Raw genomic sequence first — 18,174 nt, forward strand, 5'->3', positions numbered from 1 at the left:
CCCACTACAATTTGGTGTCGATGGGGTTGATTTTTGTGGGGTTTTTTGTTGGGTTTGGTTTTTTTCCAAAACGAGAGAAGGTTGGTGTAACTACCCCCCCCCCCCCCCCCCCCCCCTCTCCGTCATAAGCTCAAAGTCCATATATCGTCTCGTGGGGAGACGGAGACTAGGTGCAAACGAAGGGTTGGACTTAATGGGAATCTTGGGTTGGACCTGGTGGGATCGACCGAGGCACACAGAGATCACGTATGCTATTTATCCCCTTTGCCCTTACGAGATACGATTTGTACGTAGGGACGACGAATTGAAGTAGATGACAGCTTCATCTGACGTGTTTTGAGGTGTGATGAATATTACTCCTTCGCGCACTTGATTGATAATCAACCAATCAACCAACCTACCAACCTACCAACCAGCTATGGCCATAATCGGAAGCGGAACAATGAATCCACAGCTACGAAGTAGTAGGTACGATTCCGAACCATCTTGATATACATCTTGGAAAGGGCAATCACCTGCATCATCTCTACCTAACCTAGAGCCTGCCTTTCGCACACCGTAGATTGCGTGCTCATACAGCGGACTATGGTCCCATCCCTCTAATCCCTGCTTATGGAAACCTAGGGCATTGTCCAACCAGCAACTCACATGCCCCCGACGAATTTCTGAATGCGGTATTCGGATTGGAACAAAGCGTCAACTAGACCCAGATCGCCGCCCACTCCACCATAGGTACCTATGCATGCACTGACCTCAGTGGAGTAGTAGTGTATTGCACGTACACCGCAAGACTGCAAGGCCAGCCAATCATGCGCGATCCCAAGACGCCGGGTCTGCAACAGGGACGTGCTTTTATCGTTAACGAATAACCGGCTTTCCGGTATCTCCTAATGACGTGTGTTCCCGTTAAATGTGATATGATATAAGAGCACCACCATCCGAAATTGCGCGACAAACAGCGTCTGCCAAATCACATCGCCGGTAGCACTAGCACACTACGCACTTATTCTGACGGATTGCCATATCACAAGACTTGCTTCCTGCTTATTCCCGTTGGGGGTCTGTTGGTTATTCCGTCGGCTACGATTACGTGGTACCTAGAGCTCGCTCATTTGCTAAGTCTTTTCTTTATCATACACTATATCTAGGTACCTATACACGTCAGAAGCAGACCTAGTCGATAACTAAGAATATTCGTTTGGGGAGGGATAAGTATCTCTCCCAGGATACCTTAGGTACCCAGGTGTATGTATGCAAGGTCAACCGGTAGGGTTATTGCGTAGGGCAGACGTGGGGTGGAAGAGACATCATGCTCTAATAATAACAGGAGAATGTCAATTGGCTACTTGATTGTCTTTCTTCCAATATGTTTACCTTCAGCACATAATGAGACCCGTCTTCCCAGAGCCGGTTACACGACATACGAAGACGTTTGCGCGGGTCCTCAACTATGACGTCTTTGCAAATGGGTATGAACTTGGTATGCGTATCTCGAGATTCAAACCCGGAGCCAACAGAGATCTTGTCAGTCTTTACGAATTTTCGGCTTGCCCAGTGGTTATGGAGTCTGCTGATGGTGGGAGTGACCAGTTAGAAAATCTGAATCTAGTTACTCCCGTCATAACTAATACGTTTTATATGCCACCCGTAATGAATTAAAGCCGACAACGTGACTTGGAATAAATGTCAAACATCAACCAACATCAGGTTAAAAGTACTGCCATTCGTTTGATTTGCTTGTAAAGGACGTTGCCCGTATTATGTGAGAGTATAGTTCAGAACCGGGTTTGTGGTTACCTGTGTAACATCAGAGTCTACATATACTCTATTCCTAAACAAATGACTCGGGTAAGACAAGAGCCTCTTTCTCTTGTAGTAGTTGAGAGTAGACTAGTATTAACCTATATAAGCATAGCTTTTGCTAAAACTTTCAATTGAGTTGCTAGAGACACTGATTCCCATACCAACTGTTATAGATATTGGAACTTATCATGAGATTTCTCCTATCCGCCCCCAATAGCCTACTAGGCGCTCGAGTGCCTATGATTGTCTGGATGCTTAGTGCAGTCTTCCTTCAAGCGTCAACTATCCACGCCCATGATTCTACATTTGAGCCTTTGGAGTCGACAATCCACGATGTACGGGTTGCGCTTGTTTCGAAGTCAACTACCTGCCGCACTGTGGTATCTTCTTTCCTTTCTCGTATCGAGAAATTGAACCCAACTATCAATGCAATTGTTAGTCTTAACCCGGATGCTCTCTCAGCAGCAGATGAGCTGGATAAGAAAATTGCCACTGGTGACTTAGCAGGCAAGCTTCTTTGTGTCCCTATCCTGCTGAAGAACAATTATGATGCCGTGGGCATGAATACAACGGGATCATGTGCTGCTTTGGCTGGTAACCGACCAATTGTTGACACTCCTTCCGTTAAGGCCTTGAAGAAGGAAGGCGCTGTGATCTTGGGCAAAACTAATCTTCATGAGAGTATGTGTCTCCCGAATATTTGTTGACTCCTGTGTCTTAGGACTATGCTGACTAAGATACTAATAGTGGCGCTGGAGGGCCTCACAGTGTCCTCTCTAGGAGGACAAACAATAAACCCATACGACCGGACTCGGACTCCGGGGGGTAGTAGTGGCGGCACCGGCGCCGCAATCGCAACTAGCTTCGCGGTATTTGGCACGGGTACGGATGCTGTCAATAGTCTCCGTAGTCCCGCAAGTGCAAATAACCTCGTTAGTGTGCGTCCGACCCGAGGGCTTATTTCAAGAGTAGGGATAATGCCTATCAGTTTCACACAGGATAGCATTGGGCCCATCGCGAGGAATGTCCAGGACCTTGCGGTTGCATTAACCGTTATGGCGAGCGTTGGCGCCGATGAAGCTGATAACGCCACTCTCCTTGTACCACCGGAAGCAAGGGGGGTGGACTATACACGGGGCTTAGATGATGGGAGCCTCAATGGACTTCGAATTGGGTTGCTGGACGGATTCTGGAATCACACGATTTCTAATGAAACGACACCAGTGATCGACGCTTTGGCAAGCACCATTACTTTCCTCAAATCACAGGGGGTTAAAATCATCAACGTGACGGACTCGATCTACAACGCATCAGCAATTGCTCAGTTTGATGTCCAACAATATGAGTTCAAGGAGTCATTGAATGACTACCTGTCTAGCCCAAACCTCACCGGAAATAGACCAACTACTTGGGATCAAGTATATGAGAGTGGAAAATTCTTAGTTATTCCAGCTCAATACAGCGTTATAAATAACTCCAGAGTTCGGTCGCCAGCTGATCCCGGATACACAACGGCCAAGCAAGGTATCGACCGTCTTAAAGCTGCGGTTAATAGAACCTTTGCGAACAATAAGCTGGATGCTGTAATCTACCCGGAACAGAAAAATCTTGTAGTCAAGATTGGCTCGCCATCCCAGGCAGGACGCAATGGTATTCTCGCGGCCTTAACTGGCGTTCCGGTGGTCACTGTCCCTGTGGGATTCTCACAACCATCGCTAGATGCCCTGAGTGGTATCCCTATTGGGATGGAAATATTGGGCCTTCCATTTAGCGAGAAAAAGCTGCTCAATATTGCTAATCATTTTTCTCGTCTTCGACCATTACGAAAGACGCCGGCGTTCGCGAACGTTACTATCCCATCTAAACCTTACGTTTCGGTGCCGACGGTGCACCCAGATACTTCCAACATTTCCCCGACATACCCTCTCGGAGTCCTTTATAAATAGGGGACTGTAAACATAGAGACTTATTATTGAGGCTGATGTCGAAGTTGGAGAGTTACCTAGGTACATGCGGCTGATTTAATCGGCCGACGTTCACGCGAGTAAGGCAGTTGGATGCAAGAAAATTCCGATTGTGGAACATTCTAGGTATTATATAGTCTTGTAGAACGGTTCAAGGGTTTAAATGAATGATCTTCCCGGTGCTTCACCGTATCCTGTTGAAGACAGCCTGTGACTGACTAGACTGCTAGAGATGTTAATTATGCGACATTATAACGCATTATATCGCATTATATCGCATTATACGATAAGCGTATAATGAAATCAACACCTCTACCTGTAACAGGTTAGAGTATTTCGACAAGGGGAGCCCGGTAGGAAGTAGATCTCGATCCCCTTAAAAATGCCTCGTGTGCTCGTCCATACATGTAGTACGGCCGAGTATGGTATGGTCCCTGGGATCCTGACAGCAAGCCATAGTGGGGTTCCTTGCAGCTGCCGTTACCGCTGTTCTAGGCCACAGAGCCCTGGATTGTTGAGGTTACTTCCAGTAAGAAGGTAAAGTAAGTAGGAGGTACCTAAGGGTAAGTATCATAGAAAATACATTGGTGATCTGGATTCGGCGCGCAACATCTTCGTCTTAGGAATATTACTCCGTTTAGCCACAAAGCCACGGAAACTCACTCTATTTCTTCACTGCTTGGCTATTTCATAGCCTGACCAAGCTCAAAGTCCGCTTATACCTGCTGGTATGATCATGTTGTTACTAGACAACTAAAATCACCCCTGCGAATAGGCCCTTGAAAACACTGAGGGTAGTACACGACGCCAAAACTGCAATGTTGACAAGATAACAACCGAGCCACCTGTAAATGATCATCGCTGTTATTAGACAGCTAAAGAAGGCTTCAGATCAAACAATACTTATTGCTGATAAACAGCAGAAGGGGTTGAAACGAAAGACGGGTATCGAATATCAAAGTGCTCTGGTTCTGGTTCTGGTTCTACTCAATAGTATTTTGAGGCTATCCGAATTCAACACCTCGCGTTACGTCCGTCTTGTTCCGAAAAGAACCCTAATGTCCGAGCTCCTATATGATCGTTCGTTTCCATCTAAAATTCGTCCCTTCTCCATTGTCGCCGCCTCTGGACGATGTGCAAGGAATTATATCAGCGCTGGTATGGCTGTTCTTGTTGGGGATTCATACAACCACAGACATGCGCTGAATTGTTCAAGAGATGCTTAGGGCCAAGAGGTGAGGTGGACAAAGTTGTCATTAAATGGAATGAGGGGATGTGCAATGAATGCTGGGATAGGCTTCTCCAAGAAGCGAGGGAGATGGCTGAAGCTGAAGATGCTGAAGCACTAGCTGCAGCTTCTGCTTCATCGACGAGCCGTTCCACCGGTTGCTAAAAGAAAAGGCTGACACCGCTACCTGTTGAGACTACCTACCTAGGTAGGTAGGGATTAAAGATCCTAAATAGTGCTGGGCGCCCCGGAACTTTACCGAGGGTTAGTTAATATATAATGAGTTTATGACAAGGGCTGCTGTGCTACAGCTTCTTGACTGCGGGAAGTCAACGGGTACATATATCGCCTTGATAAAAGTAAGGGTAGGTGTAAACCAGGTAGGTTAGATCATAAGTGAATGGTACTGGAAGCGCTACATAGTTTGTTATCCTAAGTGAAAAGGCGAAAGGCGGAAAACGATCAAGTCGAATTATCTTATGCATGGTAGTAGGGAGGTAGGGATTCTAAATAGGTGCTAAATAGATAAAAGGTACGTGAAGAGAAGAGAAACCTAACCTATTACGGCTCTCATTAAACGCGAAACTGTAAAGTCACGTGCTTTCGAGTTTAGCGCATCACATTCCTATACCCCTCGTTCGCGGCTGCAACCCAAATTCCAGGGCATTTACGTCAAGCTCGGGCGACTTTCTCATGCTAGGTTAGGTACCTCTCACCTATTTGTAAGGCAACCCTTTTGCAAATTGCAATCGCACCATGCATCTCCATTTATTGTATTTGTCGCTGCCGACATAGAGTGTACCTTTAGCTCCATTTTTGTTTTCTAATTTTAATATATTATATACCTATTATACCGATCACCTCAGCTTTTAGGTACCTAATTTTATGATACTAGTTGTAATGGCCGGGAGAAAACGTGTAGCATCCAAAAATGCGACAAACCCGACAGCCTCTGGGTCCTCCCGACAGACAAGATCTAGTGCGAGGCGCTCTAATGTTCCGGACATCTATCAACAGATGCTTGTCGAAGCCAATGTCCAATCCGATGCGCCCTTACCAGAGCGACCCTTGAAGAGACGGCGAACCGGTCAGAAAAATGAGGAACCAATTAAGACACCACATCCCCCGGAGGTAACGGCGAAGCCCGAAGATATAGACGATGAAGAAGATGTGCAGTTTGAGGATGTGCCATTACCAGCTGCCACCGTCCAGACGGTATATAGAGATGAGGATGACGAAGAGGATGACGACGATATACAATTCGAGGATATCGACTTCTTGGCACCTCCCCCGAACTTAGGCAAAGCAGAAGACGCCAATAAAGATATTGTGCTTGACTTTTCAACGCAGACGGCTACGGGTTCTCGTAAGGCTGTTGATAGGCGAAAGCCAATCAGCAGGGCAGAAAAAGATCGTCGAATCGAAATACATAAGATGCATTTGCTCTGCTTGCTAGCTCATGTTGCTCGTAGGAACCAGTGGTGCAATGATGCTGCCGTCCAAGATACTTTGCGAGCGCTATTGACCAAGAAAATGGTCACGTATCTCAATCCGGGGACTCATCTTACTCAGTTCGGACGAACACAATCTCTCAAGGAAGGTCTAGAGAAAGTGGGAACCATGTATAAAACAAAATTTCAGATCACTGAGCGAGGACTTCGAAGGGCACTTTGGGTGGAGAATGAAGAACATCTTAAAGGGGTATGCCCACCCGATCTCTTTTATTCTAGTAAGCTAATACAACTTCCATAGTACAAACTACCAGACGATATAGAATCGTCCAGAGAAAAGCCGGATTTTCGAAAAGCAGCGGAATCCCTCAGCGGCTCGCGCGATGTTGGCGCTCAATTGTATTGTGCGCTCCTCCGTAGCGCTGGGGTTGAAGCCAGGCTCGTGTGCTCCCTTCAACCGCTTGCTTTCGCTTCGGGGGGGCCTTCTTTAGGGAGACCACCAAAACCGGAAGGGAAATTATCCATCGCAGCGCGATACGCACAAATGCAACAGAATGCTGCAAACAACAACACGGTTGAATCATCAGCGGAGGTTGTTGATCCAATCCGCAGGCGTTTGGGGCACCCGAATGCGATGGCTTATCATGCTCCCACCATGCATACCCCTAGCTCATCTCGTGAAGCTCTTTCTGCGCCTAAAAAGATCCGGGAATCCTCATATCCCATCTACTGGGTTGAAATTCTAGACGAAGCCCACCAGAAATGGCAACCCGTCGACCCGTTGGTGACAGATTCGTTTTGGAAACCCCAGAAAATGGAGCCTCCGGCTTCTGATAGAGAAAATTGTATGACCTACGTTGTTGCGTTTGAAGCTGACGGCACAGCAAAAGATGTAACTCGCCGCTATGCGAAAGCGTATAATGCGAAAACGAGAAAGATGCGAATTGAAAGTGCGGAGGCTACTGGCGCAAGATGGTGGCGAAAGGTCCTTCGGACTTTCTCCCGTGGCTTCACTTCGGACCTGGACCAGATCGAGGACAATGAGTTAACAGCTACCGAGCTGCGGGAACCAATGCCTCGCAACATCGCCGACTTCAAGGATCACCCGATATATGCATTGGAACGTCACTTCAGGCGGAACGAAGTACTCATGCCTGGTGCTTCTGCGTCAGGCACTATAGGGGCTGGTAGTAACGGCCCCTTAGAGAAGATATACAGGCGGAAAGATATACAGATCGCTCGTAGCAGGGAGAAGTGGTATCGAATGGGTAGAGAGGTCCTCCCAAACGAGATACCTGCTAAGTTCCTACCTAAACGTGCAAAGCAGAAGGCAGATTCACTAGATGATGAGGATGATGATCCTGGGGGGGATGTTGGTACGCCTATCTACACATTCAACCAGACCGTGCAATTCAAGCATCCTCCGGTCGTCAACGGGAAAGTACCCAAGAACAAATTTGGTAATTTAGATATTTATGTGCCCAGCATGGTTCCGGAGGGCGGTGCCTACGTGGCTGACGAGCTCGGAGCTCGAGCCGCGTTCATATTAGGAGTTGATTATGCACCTGCTCTCACTGGTTTCCAATTCAAGGGTAGACAAGGCACGGCGGTTTTATACGGAGTGGTAGTCGCCGCAGAGCATGAAGAGGCTGTCCGAGCTGTGATTACAGGTCTTAAAGACCGGGAGGCCGATATGGAGAAAGAGCTGCGGACCCGCGAGGTTCTTAAGACTTGGAAATTATTCCTGAGGAGCCTCAGGGTTCGGCAACGGATTTGGGAAGGCGTTGACTCGGAAGAAGAGGAAAGTCATAATCAAGATACCGCGGACCATGATAATGGGAGTGAAGCAGCATTGCAGGAACACGACATAGAGGACGCGGCGCAGCAAAGTGATGACAGCGGTGAAGCTGGGGGTTTTATGATAGATGACGATTACGCCGGAGGTTTTTTCGTCGATTGATAAGTTAAGGGCCCAATAGTTTAGGTAGGGGTTGTTGACAGATCCGAGCCAACCCTTAACCAGCGTAGTCCGCCGATCTCAATCCTACACCTCGGTATAATAACGGGGCTACTAAGCAGCCGCATTCCAGGGCTCACTACAAAGGGGATTCGAAGTTGCGCATCTTCCATCAGGAGGGGGCGATGTTTCTTGGAAACCTAATTGTCCATATAAAGAGATTTGGTAGATGTCTCACTCGTCATATTTTGCGACTGGTTATGTATACGATGACGCGTCAATCAATCCTGTACGGCTCATTTATTCGTTCTGCAGCGTATCATCATCATCATCGTTATAATTAAGGTACCCAGAGTGCATACATATACCTATACCATGCATGGAGATTCAGGTATGTTTGCTGTTGGCTGCCTGCTGCCTGATACGGGAATCTGCAGCACTTTTTTTCCGTCGAAATTGACGAATTAGGATTTGCAGAAAATTTGGCGTTTACTTAAAGGGAAGAAGTACAAGCCCACTTTGCCAATGACGTATGGCGTGAGCCAAGCGAGCCGTTTTAATCGGGCGTTGGCCTAGATTCTGGGCAACTCGATGCTGCAAGCTTGCAGCTACCTAAGGCAGCTGAATTCCCTAACCATACTTAATTCCTATTGGCTGGTGTACAGGCCTTTACGGTTTTAGTGGGTAATATTTGACGAGCTTTATAGCACTGCCACTGCCTACGAAACGCTTTGGTTCCAGATTCCGGGACGTTCGGACCAACCCAATCGCCGATTTTCCCTTATACCCTAGGTTAGGTAGTTAAGGGTTCGTTCGTATTAGGTACGCTTCCGCATTCATGAGGAAAAGGTCGTTGAGTTTTCTGGATAGAATCGTGACAACCGCCTGTTCTGAACGAGGCTACGCGATCAGGCGAAGTTTTTTGTTGGTCCTTGATAGTTCATCTTTCTCTTCCTCTCTCTCTCTCTCTTTTGCGTTGAAGATTTGGGGGGCTTAGAAGGTACTTATCATATTTGAGATTATTTGATACAAAATATACTCAATTCACTATCCCGTCCTTTGTTAGTTTTTTAACCCTTTCCAACTTTCGCGGGAGATCGATACCGTACATACACACATTGGGCTATCCTGACGTATTGTACATCCATCTTACATGGCGCGATAAAAAAAAAAATTCTTACGACGCGGATCCGTCAGCAGACGCCCGGCTCTCTCACTCTGACTCGAACCACCCTTCCGTAGGGGCGCCTTTTTTTTCCTTCTCTTTCTTCTCGAGAAGAGACTTTGAACTGCGGGCCTGTTCCGCTACCGACGACAATGGCCTTCTTGCGGCAGACCTGGACCTTGACGTCCAAGAATCTCAAGATCGTCGTTTTGCGCCATTGGTATGCCACTCTCATAAGAGCGTTTATCCTTCCCATTCTTCTGGCAGCTTTCCTTACTTTTGCGCGGAATCTATTCGTTCCGCCCGCTGTGTACGGCATTGGCGACTCGCGCCCTATTAGATCCCTACAGAACGGACTGGCTGCTGCGACCGAGACGAATCGTAATACAGTCGCTTTTGTGGATAATGGCTTCGTTGGTGGCGATATCGAACGTGTTATCGATACGCTTGCGCAAACCGTATCCGGAGCTGGGAAGAATGCGTCGAGGTTATCGAGTCTGTCCGATTTATCGTATGCATGCCGGAGTTCTTTGCGCGGCGTATCGCCTTGTTACGGCGCAGTAGTATTCTACTCCTCCCCAACCGAAGGAGAAGGGGGGATATGGAATTATACGCTTCGAGCAGACGGCGAGTTAGGGTCAAAGATTGATGTGACAAAGGACGATAATAGTGCCCAAGTCTATACTCTCCCTTTGCAACGCGCCGTGGATACCGCTATTTCCCGTGTTTCTAATCCTGATGGCCAGTCGCGGATCCCGGACCTTATTGACGAGTACCCGTTCACTCCCGAAACCCAAGAGGAACGGGCCGCACGGATCCGGCGTAACTACCAATCGTCGTTAACGAACTTCCTGAGCGTATCTTTTTTCGTAGTCGTTATCGGTATTTGCTATCATATGACCGGCCACATGGCAACCGAAAGAGAAATAGGCATGTCTCAGTTGCTAGACGCCATGATGCCCACAAGGTACCGATGGGAACCCCAAGTTGCACGGTTGCTCTCGTACCACATTGCCTTCACCGCAGTCTATCTTCCAGGATGGGTGATCGGCTCTATCATCATTGCGCGGGGAGTTTGGCCAGATACGAGCGTTGCCATTGTGCTTCTTTACTTCATTCTTACCGGTCTTGCTTTGGGCTCTCTCTCCATCCTGAGCGGCTCGTTTTTTAGCAAATCACAGCTTTCCGGCGTTGTGACTACGATTGCCATAATTCTGCTAGCCATCCTAGCGCAAACTCTGACATCGCCTAAGACTGGTACCGTTGCGGCTTTGAGTTTACTTTTTGTACGTGTTTCTTGCCGTTACTTATTTCTTTAACAAATCGTCTTATCAACCACCTAAATAAGTTTAAAATGAGTCCTGACTAACCTTATGCCATCACAGACGCCTTGTAACTTTGTATGGTTCATGACTTATATAGCGCGATATGAAAGATTATCTTATCCGGCCGATTTAATCAATAACCCCCCTGACAATCCTTGGAACATACCTGGTGTTGTTTTTTGGGTGTTCCTCGCCATTCAGATCATTGCCTATCCTCTCATTGGAGCTTATTTTGAACGGGTGCTACACGGCACGACTACAAAGGGCCGTACAATTCTTCAAGGACAAACTGCGGACACGGCACCGACCGATGCCGTTCGCTTAGAGGGCTTCACTAAAATATACTACCCTAGTTTTCTTAATCGATTGCTTCCCTTCCAATCGGCGCCAAAAGAGCCAGTCGTGGCCGTTGATAAGCTAACACTCACTGCAAGGAGGGGTCAAATATTGGCTTTGCTCGGCGCTAATGGTAGTGGAAAGAGTACGACGCTTGACTCGATTGCTGGTATCAGCAAATTGACCAGCGGCGGTATTACGATTGATGGAACAGGGGGGTTGGGTATCGCGCCGCAGAAGAATGTTTTATGGGATGATTTGACAGTTGAAGAACACATTCGGATTTTCAACAGGCTAAAATCCCCGAAAGCTCTTGCGTCTAAACAAGAGATTAATGACTTAGTGGTAGCGGTGGATCTTGGGCCAAAAATCAAGGCCCTGTCCAAGACCCTTTCGGGTGGTCAAAAGCGAAAGCTGCAACTTGGAATGATGTTAACTGGTGGCAGTGCCGTCTGCTGTGTTGACGAAGTCTCTTCGGGAATCGACCCCCTATCGCGACGAAAAATATGGGATATTCTTTTAGCTGAGCGTGGAAAACGAACTATCATCCTTACCACCCATTTCCTCGACGAAGCTGACTTACTTGCTGACCACATTGCTATCCTCTCTAAGGGTACGTTACGAGCTCAAGGATCTTCTGTCGAGCTCAAGGAGAGATTGGGCGCCGGATATCGAGTACACGTATTCAATGCTAGAGAGATCAAGAATCCCCCGGAGATCAAAAACGTCACCCGCAAGATAGGTTTCGATGTGATCAGCTATATTGCACCAACATCTAGTCTTGCCGCAGATGTAATACGCTCTCTTGAGTCTGCCGGAATCCGCGATTACAAGTTTTCCAACCCTACTATCGAAGATGTTTTCTTACAAGTAGCTGAGGAAGTTCAAGGAGAGCATGTCATGAGACAAGGGGAGAGTTCATCTGCTGAAGTTGCTGCTGAGAAGCAAGTGGGACCCGAAGGCAGTATCGGAAGTGAGCTTGAGAAGGATAGATTAGAGTTGCTTTCAGGGCGTCCAATTCGCTATTTGAAGCAAACTGGTGTACTGTTCATGAAGCGGTGCACTATTTTCAAGACGAACTGGTTTCCTTATGTGGCAGCCTTCTTAATTCCTATAATAGCGGCAGCTCTGACAGCTTTATACGTCACGGATCAGCACCCAGTGGGATGTAGCCCGGCTGATCAAAAGAATATCGATTTATCGGGTTCTTTGGGTCTATACGACAATATGTGGCTAATTGCTGGTCCATCTTCACAATTTAGTAGTGAAACGATCCAGAGGCTTTTCGGCCCTATCTTCATGGGTCAAAACCAGAACCTGGATTTGAGCCAGTTCCTTGCGAGAGCAGATAATGAGACCGGGGCGGGATCAAATTCTCCAGCTTCTTTTATGCAGAGCTTACATTTGGTCGATTCGCTAGATGAGTTCAACAACTTTGCCGTACAGATGCGGAAGAATATTACACCCGCTGGGTGGTGGCTTGGGGATGCTAATTCTGCGCCTACTGTCTTATACAAAGCAGATGGTGGAGACGTTATCACCTCACTTTTCGGGTTGAATGCTTTAGACGTTATGCTAACCAACACTACTATCGCTACGACTTACGCTCCGTTCGACACACCTTGGGCGCCGTCAACTGGGGACTCCCTGCAGCTACTAATCTACTTTTGCCTAGCCATGTCCATCTATCCCGCCTTTTTTGGTCTTTACCCCAATATTGAGAGGCGCCGGAACGTTCGAGCATTACAGTACTCGAACGGCGTGCGTTCGCTGCCGCTCTGGGCTTCTTATACCCTGTTCGACTTTGCAATTGTTGTTGTCGCCTCCGCGCTTGCTACCGTTGCTTTTGCCGCATCTTCCGATGTCTGGTATCACGTCCCTTACCTCTTCCTCGTCTTTATATTGTACGGCTTAGCGTCTACCTTGTTATCATATGTTATATCTCTATTCAGCAACAACCAGCTGTCGACATATGCTTTCTCGGCAGCCGGCCAGGCCGTCGGCTTTCTTATTTACTTGATTGCATATCTCTGCGTTCTTACATACTCACCGGTCATCCTTATTGATTCGTCTATATTGGTTGCCCATTTCGTTATATCGGCTTTCTTGCCTATTGGTTCGGTTGTCCGAACAATGTTTGTCGCCCTCAACCTTTTCTCGGTGTCGTGTGACGGAGACCAAATTCAGAGCAATCCGGCCGCTATAACTGCTTATGGCGGCCCGATTCTTTACTTGATTATACAGTCGATCCTCTTATTTGGTTACCTGCTCTGGCACGACAGTGGGGCTGGAAGCAGTTTGCTGAGTCGCATTACGCAAAGGTCACCGCCGTCCTCCAACGACCCAGCTGCTTCAGACGAAGAAATTGCCAACGAACTCGTCCGCGTAACTAGCACTCCTCAGGATAGCGATGGTCTCCGAGTGCTACACTTGACGAAAACGTTCGGAAAGAACACGGCTGTTGATAATGTTACGTTTGGCGTTCAGCACAGCGAAGTCTTTGCCTTATTAGGACCTAATGGCGCCGGAAAGTCTACGACTATCTCGTTGATTCGCGGTGATATCCAGCCTAGTTATAACGGAGGTGATGTTCTCGTTGAGAACACATCTGTGAGTCGCCGTCGTGCTGAAGCTCGATCCCACTTAGGTGTATGCCCTCAATTTGATGCTATCGATTCGATGACGGTCCTCGAGCATCTACGGTTCTATGCCCGCGTCCGAGGTATCCCTGACATCGAGCATAATGTCCAAGCCGTCCTTCGCGCCGTAGGTCTCGAAGCCTTTTCGACTCGTATGGCACATGCGCTCTCCGGCGGAAACAAGAGAAAGCTATCGCTCGGCATTGCTCTCATGGGTAACCCCAGCGTCGTCCTGCTCGACGAACCCTCTTCGGGTCTCGACGCGGCGGCTAAGCGAATAATGTGGCGGACGCTACACTCGATCGTGCCCGGCCGATCCATCCTCCTCACCACGCACAGCATGGAGGAAGCCGACGCGCTCGCGAACCGCGCCGGCATCCTGGCGAAGCGCATGCTGGCCATGGGCACCACGGACAACCTCCGGCAGCGCTTCGGCGACACCCTCCACGTGCACATGGTGAGCAAGTCGGCGCCGCACTCGACGGCCGAGGAGATGGAGCGCGTGCGAGCGTGGGTCGTCGACACGTGGCCGGACGCGGAGGTCGAGCAGAAGACGTACCACGGGCAGATGCGGTTCTCGATACCGGCGAGCGCGGTCGGGGGCAGCAGCAACGACGGCAGCGCGGTCGGCCGGCTCATCGTGATCTTGGAAGAGCACAAGGAGGAGCTCGGCATCGAGCACTTCTCCTGCACGCCGACGACCCTCGACCAGGTGTTCCTGACGATCGTCGGGCAGCATAATGTTCGAGAGGAGGGGTACGGCGAGAAGAAGAAGAAGAGGTGGTGGGCGTGGAGGTAGAGGGGAGCAGAGGGGAGGAGAGGAGGTTTGTTTTCATATACCTGCCTACCTTAGGTGTACCTATATACCCTATTCGTATTTGTTGACGATATATTTGTATGGGTAAGGGGAACATGGATACATACACACATCGCACGCACGCGCATTTGCTACATCATACCCCCTATTTATTCCTTTTTATCGTCGTCTATTTTAGAGGCTAGATATCTTGCGATACTATGGTTTTCGAGTGAAAGACTCGTTTAGAATGAATGGGATATATATACACGCGCATATGATAGAATATACTGCATCTCACGGAGTAGGTGGGTGGGTGATTGGGCTGCATCTGGCTATATGGTTATGTTATATATATACAAATATGAATATCTTGTCATAAGCGTAGATGTCTAAATATGCAAATATGTGTTGTATTGTATATGATCTTAAGAACCTACTGGTCAACGATGATACCGCCCGCGACCACACGATAACTCTCCGAGTTTACGGCAAACAAACTGTGATGAGCGGATAAAGTACAAAGGCAAAACTGACTCAGAACTTTTAAGCTACCCACATAATTAATATATTAGGTACCTATACAAGAAGACAACTCAATTCTAGAAGATGCGCTAGGATAGATAGTGTTGTTCATGTGAAAGATGCATGCATGTAATTGAGGCGAAAACATATATAAAAAAAGACATAGATAGTACTTACTACCCCACGAAGCAATCGGACGAACCTTGTTAACCACGTTGCATCGACGCAATTATTAAACTACCAATGCACCACCACCACCCATTCAATTCATTCCATACATACATGAGATGAACCCAAAAATAAGATATTTCCTATTCCTAACTACCCACCATCCACCATGCAAATGAATGAGTTTAGAGAGCTAAGTGTAGCCGGGTTAGTTAGGGATGAAGAAAAATGCAAAAAGTAGGGTCTGACCGGGGATCGAACCCGGGACCTCTCGCAGTTTGAGACTCATTTCGAATGAACCCAAAGCGAGAATCCTACCACTAGACCATCAGACCCTGGTAGTTGTTAACTCGGCTCGTTATAGTGCACTATATACTAGTTCTAACGTCGGGTGCTTCAGGGTGGGGAGGGGTTCTTGGTTGTTTGGATTGGATTGGATTAGCGCTTCTCTCAGGTGGGGATGTTGGTTGTGCTGGTGGGTGGTGCTAGTGGTGGTGGGATGGATTGTGGTGGGGGGACAGGCAGCTGATAGATGGGTCAGGCTACCTAGGTAGGTACCGCGCCATAGTAATTAGCGCGTGAAGGTACGTACAATACCTGTGTGCGGTTTGGAAAGAATGTTGCCGTTAATGTAATTGTTCTTGGTAGTTGAAAGTAATATCTAGGTAATGCATCAGTACCTCTATAAGTTAGTGATTATGTGGTATGAATGAGAAGATAGTCAAGGTGGAGTTCTTCCTCTTTTTTTTTTTTTTTTTGCTTTTTTTTCTCCTAGTCTAGAAATGTTCTCGGCTTTTATTCCTTACTTTGCGAATTCCCATACGCATCGGCCCATTGAGCGCGTGCCCCTTTCTAAACGTTAGTTAGGTTAGGTTAGGTACCTGGTAGGTACCTCCTACTTGATTTACGTTCAACTAGGTAGACTAGAATTAGATGAAAAAAGATCTGAGAGCGAGAGATATAGCTGTATGGGGAGGCAAGTTTATGCAACATTTCTATTGTTCGCGACGCTTCCTTGGACCGTATAAGTCTTGTACGTCGCTCGTTCGCAACGGCCTGCCCGAGAGCTGGAGCTCCAGCCAGGGCGCAACTACCTCCTCCCCCTTCCTTCCGAGCGTATGGTCTTTGTTGATGCCCCCCACGTCGTGAATCTGTATCCTCCTGTCTGCCTCTTTTGTCCAGAAGTCTTTATCCAGCTCTTCCTCCAGTCCCTCCCAGCTAAAATCTCGCAGCGTCTCAGCCTTATCTATACTAAGACGCATATACTTGCCGAGCTCTTCGGCCTGAGACTGGAAGTTATTCCCGGGGTACGCCTTGTTCTTCTTTCCGTCCTTCCCAGCATACCACTGCTTTAGAACTGAGGGAGGTAACGGGGGTGGCTTGGTATGCAGCAGCAACGTCTCGGGGATTCTCAGTGTGGACGTTCTGGGTGGGAAGACGAGCCGGCTGCTTTTTGGAGGTTTGAAGAGTAATAACTCTTCGCCGGGAGAGAGAGCTGACTCGGTAAAGCTGGATGGCGCGTAAAGCCCTGGTGTGATGAAGAACAGAGTAGGGCTTGCAAAGGGGTCGAAAAGGTGGTTTGGATTACCGAATAATGCTTCGGCGTACTGCTTCATCTGCCGGAAGTAGGCGTCGTCCTGGCGCAGTAAGACTTCTTCTTCCGCGTCGATATTCGGATCTGGATTATTGATGGGGTGGTCTGCAAGGAACTTGGTCCAGTTATATATCCCGTTGAATGCGACGCATCCTCGGACAGCCATCCTCTCATGAGGACGGGTTTCCGTCAAAGCTAGAGATACTGCTAGGGACGCCCCGAGATACGAACCGTAGAGATATATGTTTCGACGTTGAGTATGTGGTGGACTTAGATTCTGGATAATCCAGTCATAAGCCCTTGTAGTATCATGGATAGGGACTGGCCAGCTCAGAGGAGGAGGGGACGATTCGTCCTCGTTTGATCCATCCGTAGATGCCGGGGGGTCAATCTGTTTAGTTTTGGAGGTCTCAAAGGGGGAGAACCCATCCCAGTGATAATTCACCACGACGGTCGGCCTTCGTTTGAGAAATGTGGGTAATTGGAAAGGCTTGTCTATGGAAGCTGTTGAGAATGGTGGTAGATAGATCAATAAGGGGCTTTCAGGTGACAGCTTCGAAATATTATGTAGACTAGGGGTTAAGTCAGATATGAAAAGTCCAATCAGATATGTTTATATATATACCTAGGTTAGGTAGGCAGGCATGTACAAATATATATTTACTCACTCGATAATCGTATCACCGGACGAGCCACCGGTAATAGCCACACGTTCTACATCGTTGGTAGCAGCGCTATAATGCCTCTTTATATGGTCGCGAAGACCGGCAGATATTAAACATCTACTGCGGAACCATTTTCTCATCTTTCCTTTAATATTCGGAATGAGCTCATCGGTGCTCTCCTACCCGCGAATTCTGAGATTGATGATGGCCTTGCTAATTTAGTTGTGCATCAAAATGTTGAAATGTTGATCGGACAGGTAAATAAATGGGATGATATGTGCGATAGAAGCTAAGCAAGAAACTAAAGGGACTATTTTTACGCGCCAAGCGAGAAAAATTACCTAAGGTGATACCTATAAGATCGTTTGTTGCATATTTCCCAACCAATCACTTATCATATATTATATCATTATATCCTTAATTAACAGGTCGTTCTTCCTTACTCGGTTTAGCGGCTAGAACCTTCTAAACCTTCTATTTCCACCAAACTAAAAGCTTTAGCTTCACAATCTCACAATCCCTAATGCCACACACAAGCGACGTCATGCCTACCACATT

The 18,174-nt window shown here is 47.7% G+C and overlaps 4 protein-coding genes and 1 non-coding gene across 5 annotated transcripts; 3 read left to right on the forward strand and 2 right to left on the reverse strand.

The window, feature by feature from the left end:
- Positions 1–1,991: 1,991 nt before the first annotated feature.
- On the forward strand, positions 1,992–3,749 carry F4812DRAFT_454669 (amidase signature enzyme; the record flags this gene model as incomplete). Its single annotated transcript, XM_047936685.1, has 2 exons — positions 1,992–2,484; positions 2,551–3,749. The coding sequence occupies 2 exons, from the start codon at positions 1,992–1,994 to the stop codon at positions 3,747–3,749; spliced, it is 1,692 nt and encodes a 563-aa protein (XP_047795166.1).
- A 1,922-nt stretch (positions 3,750–5,671) lies between these two features.
- Positions 5,672–8,865, forward strand: F4812DRAFT_29170 (Rad4-domain-containing protein). The gene is made up of 3 exons (XM_047931154.1): positions 5,672–5,717; positions 5,891–6,696; positions 6,748–8,865. Exons 2-3 carry the CDS (start codon positions 5,896–5,898, stop codon positions 8,404–8,406), a joined length of 2,460 nt encoding a protein of 819 aa, XP_047795167.1. The 5' UTR covers positions 5,672–5,717; positions 5,891–5,895; the 3' UTR covers positions 8,407–8,865.
- Positions 8,866–9,720: 855 nt separating this feature from the next.
- On the forward strand, positions 9,721–14,667 carry F4812DRAFT_454671 (P-loop containing nucleoside triphosphate hydrolase protein; the record flags this gene model as incomplete). Its single annotated transcript, XM_047936686.1, has 2 exons — positions 9,721–10,854; positions 10,954–14,667. The coding sequence occupies 2 exons, from the start codon at positions 9,721–9,723 to the stop codon at positions 14,665–14,667; spliced, it is 4,848 nt and encodes a 1,615-aa protein (XP_047795168.1).
- A 930-nt stretch (positions 14,668–15,597) lies between these two features.
- Positions 15,598–15,692, reverse strand: F4812DRAFT_t10. The gene has a single exon. It is a non-coding gene; the product is annotated as a tRNA-Pro (tRNA).
- Positions 15,693–16,052: 360 nt separating this feature from the next.
- On the reverse strand, positions 16,053–17,905 carry F4812DRAFT_410536 (uncharacterized protein). Its single transcript, XM_047932537.1, has 2 exons — positions 17,620–17,905; positions 16,053–17,523 (listed from the first exon to the last, which is right to left on the reverse strand). The coding sequence occupies exons 1-2, from the start codon at positions 17,754–17,756 to the stop codon at positions 16,353–16,355; spliced, it is 1,308 nt and encodes a 435-aa protein (XP_047795169.1). The 5' UTR covers positions 17,757–17,905; the 3' UTR covers positions 16,053–16,352.
- Positions 17,906–18,174: the final 269 nt, after the last annotated feature.

Source organism: Daldinia caldariorum (assembly GCF_022478825.1).
Source record: "Daldinia caldariorum strain CBS 122874 unplaced genomic scaffold F4812scaffold_1, whole genome shotgun sequence".
Taxonomy (NCBI): Eukaryota; Fungi; Ascomycota; class Sordariomycetes; order Xylariales; family Hypoxylaceae; genus Daldinia; species Daldinia caldariorum.

What these genes read in the sequence shown, in the direction of transcription:
- F4812DRAFT_29170 (XM_047931154.1), top strand. Translation starts at nt 5,896, where the DNA reads ATGGCCGGGAGAAAACGTGTAGCATCCAAAAATGCGACAAACCCGACA. An exon ending in ATGAAGAACATCTTAAAGGG is followed by an intron (nt 6,697 to 6,747) that starts GTATGCCCACCC and finishes CAACTTCCATAG; the next exon opens with TACAAACTACCAGACGATAT.
- F4812DRAFT_410536 (XM_047932537.1), bottom strand. Translation starts at nt 17,756, where the DNA reads ATGAGAAAATGGTTCCGCAGTAGATGTTTAATATCTGCCGGTCTTCGC. An exon ending in TCCGGTGATACGATTATCGA is followed by an intron (nt 17,524 to 17,619) that starts GTGAGTAAATAT and finishes CTTAACCCCTAG; the next exon opens with TCTACATAATATTTCGAAGC.